This window comes from Anomaloglossus baeobatrachus, chromosome 5 (assembly GCF_048569485.1).
Source record: "Anomaloglossus baeobatrachus isolate aAnoBae1 chromosome 5, aAnoBae1.hap1, whole genome shotgun sequence".
Classification (NCBI taxonomy): domain Eukaryota; kingdom Metazoa; phylum Chordata; class Amphibia; order Anura; family Aromobatidae; genus Anomaloglossus; species Anomaloglossus baeobatrachus.
Window position 1 is genome coordinate 575,716,675 of NC_134357.1, and position 14,535 is coordinate 575,731,209.

The 14,535-nt window shown below is 44.3% G+C and overlaps 1 protein-coding gene across 1 annotated transcript in view; it reads right to left on the reverse strand.

The window, feature by feature from the left end:
* The window catches only part of LOC142313094 (uncharacterized), a 19,437-nt gene continuing 4,902 nt past the window's right edge, over positions 1-14,535 (reverse strand). Inside the window, exons 3-7 of the mRNA XM_075352080.1 lie at positions 5,234-5,328; positions 4,925-5,104; positions 4,720-4,843; positions 4,523-4,636; positions 1-2,781 (exon numbers count right to left, since the gene is read on the reverse strand). Coding sequence (XP_075208195.1) covers positions 1,763-2,781; positions 4,523-4,636; positions 4,720-4,843; positions 4,925-5,104; positions 5,234-5,328 — 1,532 coding nt within the window. The 3' untranslated portion in view covers positions 1-1,762. The remainder of the gene's footprint in view (positions 2,782-4,522; positions 4,637-4,719; positions 4,844-4,924; positions 5,105-5,233; positions 5,329-14,535) is intronic.

Genomic DNA, 14,535 nt, shown 5'->3' on the forward strand with positions numbered 1-14,535 from the left:
TATATTTACAAGCATTTATTAACACAAGGTTTGAAATGCAATTATATACAATGTGATATACTTAAGAGTTCCTATCTCCAATCTGGGGCTGCGCTTTTTAGTAAATAAAGCAGTGGGAAACCTGAGATTAGTGAATTTTCTAAATATAATCCAGTATTAAAACTTTTCACAAATGTTCCTAAAGGCTCTCGAAATGCCCAATTTACTAGCAGAGTTGAGCCCGAATTTCCATTTTGTGGGACCTCAGTGTGCAGAGCGGGATCCCACAGATCTCTGTATCTGCTCTAAGCACAAGACACTGATCTCTCAACTAATCCAGCGCTGTCACATACTTTAAGAATTTACTGAACTGCTTAAGAAGGATGCCGCAGAGCTGGGGTCATAGAGCTCACTCTTCCACTGTGAGAGTGATCGCTGAGGGCTTTGGGATCTCACAACCTGGAGGTTTCTTTTGGGGGACATTAGGGACACTTCTAAAAATTGTCAGAGGAGTTTAGTGAAATAGGGTGATGCCTGAAACGGTCAGACAAATTCACAATAATTTGTGCCCTTTTATGATATGTGATTTTGACTATTGTACTTTTATTACTCTTATTATTTGTTAACCAATTACCATATTTTTCAGATTTAAAGAAACACCCCCCCCACCCAAAAAATAAATGTGTAGGAAGGGGGGGGGTGATGTCTCATAGTCTGAATGCTCCCGAATGAGGCTGAAGGGGTAGCGGTGGAGGAATAGGTCACAGGAGGCAGGAACCAGCACAATGCGCCCGCTAATAGCGAAAGTGAATATTCACTGCTGCTCACTCCCATAATCCCATCTACCTCTAGCCACTGAAGCCGGCATCGAGGGGTGGGCGGAATTTTAGGCGTGGGGAGCAGTGACTATTCACTCTCTTTAATAACAGGCACATGATCACCCAGCTGACAACGTAAAGCTGCGGCTGGGTGATCACGACTGTCTGCAATTAGAGAATGAATATTCACTGCACCCGAAGTCCATAATTCCGGGTGTGGGGAGCAGTGAATACTCCGGCAGCTGATGTTCGCGTGTAACTGCAGGTGCATGGCAGTGACATCATGCGATGCGCCGCTTACACACTGAATTCAGTTGCCGACATCAGAGACAACACTGCACAGTGGGGAGGCAGAGGGATGGTGAGTATAATCATTTTTTTATGTCTGCAGTGTGATGAGGGACATATATAGCAGGATGACAGCAGAACCAGAAATATCATTGGTGCAACCTGCAGCCCAAGAGGTAAGGGGGACCAATTTTCACCTTTAAATATCAAGATGGGGATCCTATATACCAGGATGAAGGCCATAAACACCAGGATGAGAGACAGATAACTGCAAGGGGCCCAGGAATACAGAATTAAGGGATATTACCCCCTATTACCACGTCAGCAGCAGATTCCCCCCAACATTATAGTGCGTCATGACTAAATTTTTTCTTTACATTTTTTTCCCTATTTTCCTCCTCTAAACCCGAGGTGTGTTTTATGGTCATAACAATACAGTAAGTTTAAAAAGAGAGAAAATGGTGCTTTCCATGACTAATTCTTGCTTGAGCAATTTTTGGATAAAACCCTTTGACTCATGGTACATCATGATGGCTTCTCCCATGTGACTCATCTGACAACAGAACCTGATTAATGATAACAACATTTGCCAAATTCCGAATGCAAGAATGGTTCCTCTACTGTGTGGGTTTTCTTAGTCGACTAAAATTGATTTACCATTTAAACATTTCAAATATTCACATGAAAGAGGTTCCTTCTCTGTGCAGCTTCTTCAGATGTTTAACGAGATCTGATTTCTGAGAATAACAATTTCCACATTCTGAACATGAAAATGGCTTCTCCCCAGTATGAGATCTTTGATGCACAACAAGTTGCGATTTAAAATTAAAACATTTCCCACACTCTGAACAAGAAAGTGGCTTCTTCCCTGTATGAGATCTTTCATGCACAACAAGTTCTGATTTGCAATTAAAACATTTCCCACACTCTGAACATGAAAATGGCTTCTTCCCTGTGTGATTTTTGTGATGCAAAATAAGATAGGATTTCTGACTAAAACATTTCCCACATTCTGAACATGAAAATGGCTTCTCCCCTGTGTGAATTCTTTTGTGCTCAACAAGATCTGACTTCTGACTAAAACATTTCCCACATTCCAAGCATGAAAATGGCTTCTCCCCTGTATGAGATCTTTTATGCCTAACAAGAGTTGTTTTCTGACTAAAACATTTCCCGCAGTCTAAACATGAAAATGACTTCTCCCCTGTGTGATTTTTCTGGTGTCTATTAAGGGCTGATTTCCGAATAAAACATCTTCCACACTCTAAACATGAAAATGGCTTCTCCCCTGTGTGAGATCTTTGATGCACAACAAATTCTGATTTAAAATTAAAACATTTGTCACATTGGGGGCATGAAAATGGCTTCTCCCCTGTGTGAACTTTTTGATGGTCAACAAGATTTGATTTCCTGGTAAAACATTTCCCACATTTTGAACATGAAAATGGTTTCTCTCTTGTAAGAGCTGTTTCATGTTCCACATCCCTTCTGTAACTTTTATTTTGCTTACAATTCTGTGATAAATCGGCATTTTGGACTTGTTTGCAAAGATCAGATGATTGAGCTTTCCAAGGAAGGACTGGAGGTATATCTGGGACAACAGCATGCTCTTCATATTTGATACTTTTATCATCTGTTATAAATTCTGAAGATATTAGATTTCCATCTGAACTCCCAATACAGTCATCTGCTAAAACTAAACACAATATTATTATTTTTTAATGATATTATGTTGAAAGTACATTTATTTTTTTAAACCATAACATAATTAAATTAGGAAAAAATGTATTCTGAATCTGTTGTCCAATTTCGATGTCGCTCATGACAACACCCACCCCCGTCGATTGTGAGTCATGGGCAAATCGCTGCCCGTGTCGCACAATATCGCTAGGACGCGTCACACATACTTACCTTACTAGCGACGTCGCTGTGGATGTCACACAGCGGCCCGCCAATAGAAGCAGAGGGGCGGAGATCATCCGCATTAACGACACGCCCACCTCGTTGCTGGCAGGATGCAGGTACGTTGTTGTTCGTCATTCCCGGTGTGTCACACGTAGCGATGTGTGCTGCCTCAGGAACTATGAACAACCTGCGTCCAGAACCAGCAACGATAATTGGGAAATGAATGACGTGTCAATGATCAAAGATGAGCTGAGTATTTTTGATCTTTACTGGTCGCTCGTAGGTGTCACATGCAACAACGTCGCTAACGAGGCCAGATGTGCGTCACGAATTCCGTGACCCCAGCGATATCTCGTTAGCGATGTCGTTGCGTGTAAAGCAGCCTTTAGAATTACATGTTCGATAATTCGGATCTCCCAGTTCTCTGGAATGTGCTATAGTAAATAATCTGAATGATTGTCACAATGTGACTGCAGGATAATGAGGGACAGGGGGCTCCTATACTGTCCCTCACGCTAGGGGACCCTAAACTATTCCTAACCTCTGGATTACCCCTGAAGATGGAGATGCCGGAGTCCTGTGCCTTACTATTCTCCAGACCAGATCTAATCTGTTCTCCCCCCGGGGAAATAAGGGACAGGAATATGATGGAAACACAGATTAAGACAGACGGAACTCATTGCAAACTCACAGAAATAAGCAGTGAGAGACTAAGGAGAAAAGCAAGAGCAGAAAAGCAGCAACAAAAAGACAACAAGGGTTAACACCACAGCAGCTCACAGCAATAATACACAACAACCACCCGTAAGTCTGGATCACAATACCTCACCAGACCAGTATAGGTAAACTTAAACTAGCATTAATGAAATAGTTCAGCGATACTTTCTCCTCTACAGTATGTGTTCAAAGACATTGTCAAAAAGGACCTTAAGTAGTCCAATAATAGGCATATAAACAGTGGGGCCGCTAGGAGGATGGGGATATGAAATTGCTCAGTTTGCACTCCCTTTCACCTAATGCCAGTCCTGCATGCCAGCCTGTCTTCTGTTCAATTCATTTAGACTCCTGTAATTAAGAGACCTTTGGTTACATCATGTCACATGACTTTGAAGTCATCAAAGGTCCTTAAACAATAAACCTTAGAATACAACTGATCGGGACCCTAAGAGACTGGGGTTCCTGAGAAATTGCGCAGTTTGACTCCTTCCAACACTGGCCCTGACAGTAACTAGGGCTTATTTATGGAGTAGAGCTTATAATTCAAGCATTCTCCAAAAATCCCATAAAATCATGCTAGGTTTTATTTTTGGTGTAGGTCGTCTTTTCGGGGAAACAGGGTATTCATGAACTCTCTGCAGGTCTTTAAGTTGCCTTCATAACAACATAAAAAAGGCACTAGAAACAAACAGCAGAAGAAGCAGAAGCAAAGAAAATACAGAAGAAAAGAAAATACAGCTGAAAAAACAGAGCAGAAAGCCTAAAAATGGAACCACAAAATTAGTGCAGAAAGTACATGAGTAGATATCTCTTACTGGATAGAGCTGGAGGAAACACATCCTGAGGAACATCGGGATCTTCTTGTTTACAGTCCTGTGGGAGAAGAGGACGGGGACATCTCTCTGGTGTTGTCCTCTTACTGGATAGAACTGGAGGAGACACATACAGGGACTGAATTCATTCCTTACATACAGATAATTATAGGCCGTGTGTATTTAGTCCTGTCTATTACCTGGTGATGTGAGGGGCTGGGGAACCTCCATCATGACATCCTTGTACAGATCTTTGTGTCCTTCTAAATACTCCCACTCCTCCATGGAGAAATAGACGGTGACGTCCTGACACCTTATAGGAACCTGACACATACAATGATACCGTCACCCCCGATCCCTTCATAGCGTTACTGTATAATGTCCCAGCATTCCCAGCAGTGTCACCTCTCCAGTCAGCAGCTCAATCATCTTGTAGGTGAGTTCTAGGATCTTCTGGTCATTGATGTCCTCACGTATCGGGGGGTGAGGTGGAGGCCCCGTGATTGGGCTCAGGGGTCTTCCCCATCCCTCAGACACAGGGGCCTGACAGCGCTCACTAGAGGTCTTCTTCACTACTGTGTAATCCTGGTTATGGAGAGACACAGTAATAAATCTCACTCCAGACATTTCCAGAGTCCTCACCTCTCCAGTTCTGTCCATCTGTTATTCCCATAGATAAGAATGGTGTAATGTGACGTCATCAGAATCTCTCACCTCTCCAGTAAGCCGGAAGAGGATCTCTAGGGTGAGGTGTAATATCCTCTCCGCCATCTTGTCCCTGTCCATATCCATCATGGACAGGAAATTTTCTGAAACAGAATAAAATCACTGAAAAGGATTCGATATTATAAGGACCTGAATGGGAAGGAGATGAGCCGATATGTAAAATTAATGCAGATAATAATGGAGGGAAGATATCATTTGGGTAGGAAAAAAAAATGTCAACATGAAATGAAGTATCAAAACCGACCCCTAAAAGTATTGCACCTAAAAGGGTATCAATGAAAAAGTCAGCTCATCAAGCAAAAAACAAGTCCTCACTCAACAAAGATGTCGGAAAATAGAGACATTAAAAAAAATCAGTTTATGTTTTGTTTTTTAACAAAAGTCTGATTTTTATTCACTACTAGAGATGAGTGAACCTGAAGTTCGGTTTTCGGTACAAACTCAGACTTTTGCAAGATAGCAAAGTTCAGGTTTAGAGTTCGGGGGCTTTATATATGGAAACCACTCTCGTGTGATCAGATGTGTTTGTGCACCAAGAAATAAAACTGAAAAAACCCGCCCTCCCCTGTTAGTGATCTGTTTAATGCTGCATGTGGGCGGAGACCCGAACTGCCAATCAGTGACTTCAAATAAAGTCCAGGTCAAGTCCAAGTCCAGAACCGATCTTTACAAATGTTCAGCTGGATCAGCAGAAGCCGAACGCCCACGGGTCCGCTCATCTCTAGTCACCACTTAGATAAGAAATGTCTGATATTGCCGTAATCACACTGACCTGGAGAATCACGCTGACCGCTCACTTCCAGCACATCGGGAATGGAGTAAAAACAATAAAAAAAAAATTATGGAGTTACCTTTTTTTTCAACCATTTCACCGTACTTTGAATTTTTACTTAATTTTCAGTACATTTTATGGTAAAATTAAAAACTATGAGTCATTTAAAACAAAAAACAAAAAAAACAAACAATCCTTCATACAGCAATGTGGGAGGAAAAATAAAAGAGCCGCGCAGCTACACACAATCATATAGCAATGGAGATGAAATCCATCCATCTCTACATAAGGCACAGACGGTTTATTACTGCCTCTGCCTTCTCTGTCACTGTATACACAGCTCTGCGGTGCAATGCAGCGGGAATGGTGAGGGACCTGACAGTGACACAGATCTCTGTGTGAGAGCCCATCCACCATCAGTACTTGCCATCTGTAATTGTTTGGAGTCTGGTGAGTGCAATAAGTTTTTTGGGGGGAAGGGGATATTTGCTTTCTTTTGGGAGTGTCTGCCTTCTTTGATAAACGTCCTGCTGTATTCTTTAACTTTTTTAGATGCTTGGACACTTCCCTATAGAACCGCAACTAGGGTTTATTTTTGGAGTAGGGTATATATTTTAACTATACTCAAAAAGGTTCCCAAAATCCTACCAGGGCTTATTTTCAGGGTAGGTCTTATTTTCGAGGAAACAGGGTAGAAAGCGCTGATGGTGCTTTCTCCCCCATATACAGAGGATGTGGTCACAGCTGAGTCATTAGATCAGTCCCAGTTACAAGGGAAGGAAGATGAAAATAAAAATAAACTGAACTGACCCCCACTTGCAAATGTGTGACATATAGGAAAATGCCAGTGTCAATCCAAATCTCTGTTATTGGACCCGACCAGGTAAAAAACAGCCATATATACAAAATAAGAAGTGTTACTAAATAGCTAAGAAATATGTAAATGTGATCATGGACATATATTGAGACGGCGTCCAGCTTTCAGTCATAGGGGTGGCACCGATGCGGTTTTAGTCACTACTCAGTATACCGCGCTCTGAGCACTGACTGACAGCAGGTTCCAATGGTCAGCGGCTGTCAGTCAGTGCGGGGGGCAGGGTATATATGTGGTAATAACAGACATTTCCCTTATTTTCAAACTGGTATCGCTCGACATCAGACACAATGCTTAAGTTGGTTTCTTGTTCATCCAGTTTTTTATTCAAGACAAATTGGTTAATTTTTGGATTTTTTTCAGTTTAACAACAAACATAAAAAAAAAAATCACAATAATAAAATACAATACAGTGCGGAGCCCTAATGTGAATACACTTAAAAGCAGCAAAAAAACTATAAAACTGGCACAAAATGGGCATCAAAGTGACATCAAAGCTCTTTTTCACAAGGGTAACAGGAAAAAATGCACCATACAATTTATTGTGCAATTTCACCTGAGTACACAGATACCTCATATGTCCTGGAAATCAAATGTTTGGGTGCACGGCAGGGCTCGGAAGGGAAGGAGCGCCATTTTACGGTAAAATTGCCTGGATTCATTAGCGAATGTCATGTCGCATTTGGAGCTCCTGAGGTGCCTAAACAGTGGAGCTCCATCAAAAGTGATCACATTTTGGAAACTAGACCCCTCAAGGATTTTATCCAGGGGTATAGTGAGCATTTTGAACCCACAGGTACTTTATAGAATTTAATAAACTTAGGTCGTCATATTGAAAATCTTCTTTTTTTTCCACAAAAATGTTATTTTAGCACCAAATTTCTCATTTTTTCAAGCAGCAACACCAAATGTGAACCCACAGTTTGTTATCCAATTTCTTATGAGTGCAGTGATACCCCACATGTGGCTTTAAATCTCTGTTTGGACAAATGGTAGGGCCCATAACAGAAGGAGCACCATATGAATTTTGGAAAAATTGAAAAAAATTGTGGGCACCATGTCGCATTTTCAGGACCCCTAAGGTTCCTATAAAGCAGAAACCCCCACAAGTGACCCCATTTTGAAAACTAGACCCTCAAGGATTTCCTTCTGGGGTATAGTAAACATTTTGAAACCACAGGTAATTCACACAAATGTTGCTGTAGTGCCAAATTTCTCACTTTTAGGCTATGTGCCCACGATCCAGCGACACTGTGTCTAGTCGCAATGTCAGCTTTCGTGCAGAGATGCGAGTATTGTCCACTGGAGAACGCAGCTGCCCGGGCCCACGATCCAGGTTCAGGCTGCTGAGGACTTTAGCTCTATTTTCCCTTTGGTCGAAACTCTCGTCTCCACAGCATAAATTGACATCCTGAGGCTCAGGAAGCCGCGCTGCAGGTCAGTTTATGCTAAGGAAAAAAACCACGCACAGTGGGCAGGAGATTTCCAAAAATCCTTCCATTGCGCTTGTACTGCACAGCGCAGCATTTTGGACGCAGCGAAAAGACTCTGTGTCCAAAACGCTGCAAACACTGATCGTGGACACATAGCCTAAAAAGCTAGGATGGATGGATGGACAAACACATATCTAATGTCCCAGCCCCCAGCATAATCTAAGCTGGCACCCTTTAGTGACTTTCATGTGGCAGTGAAGGGTGTTTACCTTATATTTAGCCAAAAAATAAATAATTGAAAAAAAACCTATGTGGGTTCCCCCCATTTTTGATAGCCAGCTAGGGTAAAGCAGATGGCTGAAGCCTGCAGATCACAGTTGGCAGCTTCACCTTGGCTGGTAATCCAAAACAGAGGGCCCCCCACGCAGTTTTTTTTTTAAATTATTGATAAATAATTAAAAAAAACAAAACATGGGTTCCCCCCAAATTGGATCACCAGCCAAGGTGAAGCTGACAGTTGGCATCTGGTATTCTCAGGGTGGGAAGGGCCATGGTTATTTGGCCCTTCCCAGCCTAAAAATAGCAGGCCGCAGCCGTCCCAGCAGTGGCGCATCCATTAGATGTACCAATCCTGGCACTTCACTCTGGCTCATCCCATTGCCCTGGTGCGGTGGCAAACGGGGTAATAAATGGGGTTGATACCTGCTGTGTAATGTCACCTGGCATTAAGTCCTGGGGTTAGAACCACTCTGCGCATGCGGACGATATTTTTCAGAGGATGAGTAGGGATCGCGAGGACGGAGCAGCAGCTCGTATCAGGAGACCGGGGGAGGACCGGGGAGTGACAGAGGGTGACTTAGCTGGACCTGGGGAGGACGTTTCTGTCACATCTGACATGTCACATGTGACAGAAATCAGAGGAGGAGGATGAATGCAGCGTTCGGCCACCATCTTAGATGATCAGTATGGGCAGGGGGAATGGGGGGCACTTTGGCCACACGCGGGACCGGGGGAGGGGATTTATCTCACATCTGACATGTCTGATCAAGCAGTGCTGGCTCCTCCCCTTTCTAATATGAAAATGTGCCTGGTCAAGAATCGGAGTAAACTGGTCTGGAACTGGACATAAAGGGGTTAATGATAATGATGATGACCCCAAAATAATAGAGACCCTACACCTACCTCCACCTGCAGAGCCGCACACTAGATATATAATACCCTGCACCTACCTCCACCTGCAGAGCCGCACACTAGATATATAATACCCTGCACCTACCTCCACCTGCAGAGCCGCACACTAGATATATAATACCCTGCACCTACCTCCACCTGCAGAGCCGCACACTAGATATATAATACCCTGCACCTACCTCCACCTGCAGAGCCGCACACTAGATATATAATACCCTGCACCTACCTCCACCTGCAGAGCCGCACACTAGATATATAATACCCTGCACCTACCTCCACCTGCAGAGCCGCACACTAGATATATAATACCCTGCACCTACCTCCACCTGCAGAGCCGCACACTAGATATATAATACCCTGCACCTACCTCCACCTGCAGAGCCGCACACTAGATATATAATACCCTGCACCTACCTCCACCTGCAGAGCCTCACACTAGATATATAATACCCTGCACCTACCTCCACCTGCAGAGCCGCACACTAGATATATAATACCCTGCACCTACCTCCACCTGCAGAGCCGCACACTAGATATATAATACCCTGCACCTACCTCCACCTGCAGAGCCGCACACTAGATATATAATACCCTGCACCTACCTCCACCTGCAGAGCCGCACACTAGATATATAATAACCTGCACCTACCTCCACCTGCAGAGCCGCACACTAGATATATAATACCCTGCACCTACCTCCACCTGCAGAGCCGCACACTAGATATATAATACCCTGCACCTACCTCCACCTGCAGAGCCGCACACTAGATATATAATAACCTGCACCTACCTCCACCTGCAGAGCCGCACACTAGATATATAATACCCTGCACCTACCTCCACCTGCAGAGCCGCACACTAGATATATAATACCCTGCACCTACCTCCACCTGCAGAGCCGCACACTAGATATATAATACCCTGCACCTACCTCCACCTGCAGAGCCGCACACTAGATATATAATACCCTGCACCTACCTCCACCTGCAGAGCCGCACACTAGATATATAATACCCTGCACCTACCTCCACCTGCAGAGCCGCACACTAGATATATAATACCCTGCACCTACCTCCACCTGCAGAGCCGCACACTAGATATATAATACCCTGCACCTACCTCCACCTGCAGAGCCGCACACTAGATATATAATACCCTGCACCTACCTCCACCTGCAGAGCCGCACACTAGATATATAATACCCTGCACCTACCTCCACCTGCAGAGCCTCACACTAGATATATAATACCCTGCACCTACCTCCACCTGCAGAGCCGCACACTAGATATATAATACCCTGCACCTACCTCCACCTGCAGAGCCGCACACTAGATATATAATACCCTGCACCTACCTCCACCTGCAGAGCCGCACACTAGATATATAATACCCTGCACCTACCTCCACCTGCAGAGCCGCACACTAGATATATAATACCCTGCACCTACCTCCACCTGCAGAGCCGCACACTAGATATATAATACCCTGCACCTACCTCCACCTGCAGAGCCGCACACTAGATATATAATACCCTGCACCTACCTCCACCTGCAGAGCCGCACACTAGATATATAATAACCTGCACCTACCTCCACCTGCAGAGCCGCACACTAGATATATAATACCCTGCACCTACCTCCACCTGCAGAGCCGCACACTAGATATATAATACCCTGCACCTACCTCCACCTGCAGAGCCGCACACTAGATATATAATACCCTGCACCTACCTCCACCTGCAGAGCCGCACACTAGATATATAATACCCTGCACCTACCTCCACCTGCAGAGCCGCACACTAGATATATAATACCCTGCACCTACCTCCACCTGCAGAGCCGCACACTAGATATATAATACCCTGCACCTACCTCCACCTGCAGAGCCGCACACTAGATATATAATACCCTGCACCTACCTCCACCTGCAGAGCCGCACACTAGATATATAATACCCTGCACCTACCTCCACCTGCAGAGCCGCACACTAGATATATAATACCCTGCACCTACCTCCACCTGCAGAGCCGCACACTAGATATATAATACCCTGCACCTACCTCCACCTGCAGAGCCGCACACTAGATATATAATACCCTGCACCTACCTCCACCTGCAGAGCCGCACACTAGATATATAATACCCTGCACCTACCTCCACCTGCAGAGCCGCACAGTAGATATATAATACCCTGCACCTACCTCCACCTGCAGAGCCGCACACTAGATATATAATACCCTGCACCTACCTCCACCTGCAGAGCCGCACACTAGATATATAATACCCTGCACCTACCTCCACCTGCAGAGCCGCACACTAGATATATAATACCCTGCACCTACCTCCACCTGCAGAGCCGCACACTAGATATATGGCTGCTCTGTGCTTACAGGACCTGTGATGATGTCACATGGAGGGGAGGAGTCAGGGGTCACATGATCAGCTCCTCAGTGTATGCAGGACTCTGCTGTGCTGGTTGTTATGGTGCTGGATGAGGGGAAGTTTATGTGTGGGGTCAGGAGGGGTTTACAGTGTGGATGTAGCAGAGCCGTGAGTGTACGAGGTGTACGGAGCAGAGCCGTGTGTGTACGAGGTGTACGGAGCGGAGCCGTGTGTGTACGAGGTGTACGGAGCGGAGCCGCGTGTGTACGAGGTGTACGGAGCGGAGCCGTGTGTGTACGAGGATGTGTGTTTATTAACTTTAAATTACAGGTTAAAGGGAACCTGTCAGCAGAAATTTCGCCCAAAACCTAAAAGCTTCCCCCTCTGCAGCTCCTGGGCTGCATTCTAGAAAGGTCCCTGTTATTATTGTGCCCCATGTGAGACCAAAATAAAGGCTTTATAAAGTGGTACCTTTTTGTATTCAGATAGTGTAAATGTGACACGGGGGCGGGCTTTCTGGCGTCCGTTATTCTGCCTCCTGGTCCTGTATGCCGCCCCCATCGCTCCTTTCCATAGCTGATGCACCGCCCACTGCTCCAGCCATCCGCGCGCATGCCCAGTGCCAGTCTCACGGGACTGAGCAGTGTGACCGCTGGTGACGTGTGCGCAGGCAAGTGATTATGGGCGGGGCTGTGATTGTTATCAGCAAGTACCCGCCCATAATCTCGTGAGCGTGCAAACCTCACCAGCGGTCACACTGTGCTCAGGGTAGTGCTAGACTGTATGGGCTGCTTCCAGGGATGACGTCCCTTTTGTCACGTGATAGGGGCGTGTTCAAAATACTATCACGTGACAAAAGGGGGAGAGCGATTGCCGCCTTTCTCTGCACCATGATAGACATTTGGCTCATAGCACAATGTCGGGCAAACACCTTCTTTCACAGAAGTAAGGCCATGTGCGCACATTGCGTCCTGTACCTTGCAGAAAAAAACGCATCCTCTGGCAGAATTTGTCAATGTCAAATTTCTTTCTGACCACATAAATGCATGAAAAACGCATGAAAAATGCAGGTGTTTTTCTTGTGCTTTTGCCGCGTATTGACCGCGTTTTACATGCTTTTTCAGTGCTTAAAATGGGGTGCGTTTTCAAGACAAAGACACTACTAAATAAAGTTTGAACATTCAAACACTAGGAAAAAAATGAAAAAAAATCATGCTTTAAATCATACACTATAATGATAATTTTCATAAAAAGCTTGAGATTTAATATTTATGTTAAAAATAAATGTATCTTATTGTTTGACTCATTTTTTAAAGTTGGGCTGCATGTGAGGGCAAAAGGAAACCTCTTGCCCTCACTATAATGCTAAAAACGCATGCTTACATTTTGACAAAAAAGCACCAAAATGCATGTAAAACGCTTGACTTTTGATTTTGGATGCGTTTTCACAACTGTCATTGACTTCAATGTCACCAAAACGCTGCCAAATCGCACAAAACAATTGACATGTTGCTTCTTCAAACGCAGAGATTTTGACAAATGTTTGTCACAAAAAATGCTGCGATTTTGGACGCGTAGTGCGCACAGAATCTGCCTATTTCCCATAGAATTTGCTTGGAAATCAAAACGCCTGCATTTTTGCATTAAAACGCTGCAGCTCAAAATGCTGCGGAAATGCAAGAAAAAACGCAACGTGCGCACATAGCCTAAATCTTAAAGAAAACCTCTCACAATAACTATTGCACGGACGCTGCAAAGATCTACAGATCTGGAATCTTCAGACTGTAATCCTGAGAATTTAAATAGAAAATGTTCATTCTAATACATCATTCAGAGAATTTCAGGATTCAGAAAAAGAAAGAGAAAAAGGAGAACCAATAAGAAGGATATGAAAAGATCTCCAATACGGAACAAGAAAAAATGAACTTGACTATGAATGAATTTATGGATAATGTCATGAGTGTGTCCTGCTCTGGGGAGACCTCTGGTGACTCTGGGATCAGAAGGTCACAGCACCTTATTGTTCATAGGTCTACAACATTATTTGAGTCAATCTACTTTGTTTTAATGCTGTAAGGGTTAAAAACGCTTTCCAATCTGGCTATGCTTTGTAGCCTTAAACTCAGGTGCATCTCTTTTGTGACCACTTCCCTTCAATATAAAAAGTCATGTATTTTACCATCTAATGCCAGTTATAGATTCTCATTCCATGCTGACCTCTTTGGAAGGAGCCTGTCTCTGGAAGAAGCTGAGGAGTTGTGACTATTGCAGCTGTGGTGTTTAGCTGCATTGGAAGAGTTTGAAGTCTTTTTCCTTTTTGTGTCTATTTTCCCTCTGTCTCATTTACCTATGTATTGTAGTATTGCAATGGTGAGACTACTGCTCTCGCCGACCTTCTCACTAGCCAGGCTTAGCACATGCCTAGGCACATGATGATAACGGGGGCAAGCACCCGTATAGAGACGTTAGGGAGCATAGGGTACAGACTCAGGTGAGTTGCAGGAGGTGTCCCCTCTCCCCATCATCAGGGCCTTCTTTTTTTACCATTCCCGTTGTTACCCTTGTGTTACATTGCACGCTGAGTGTCTGTACGCTCTGGTGTGACATAGTGTTTTGGTTTTGACACCCACAGTCTTATC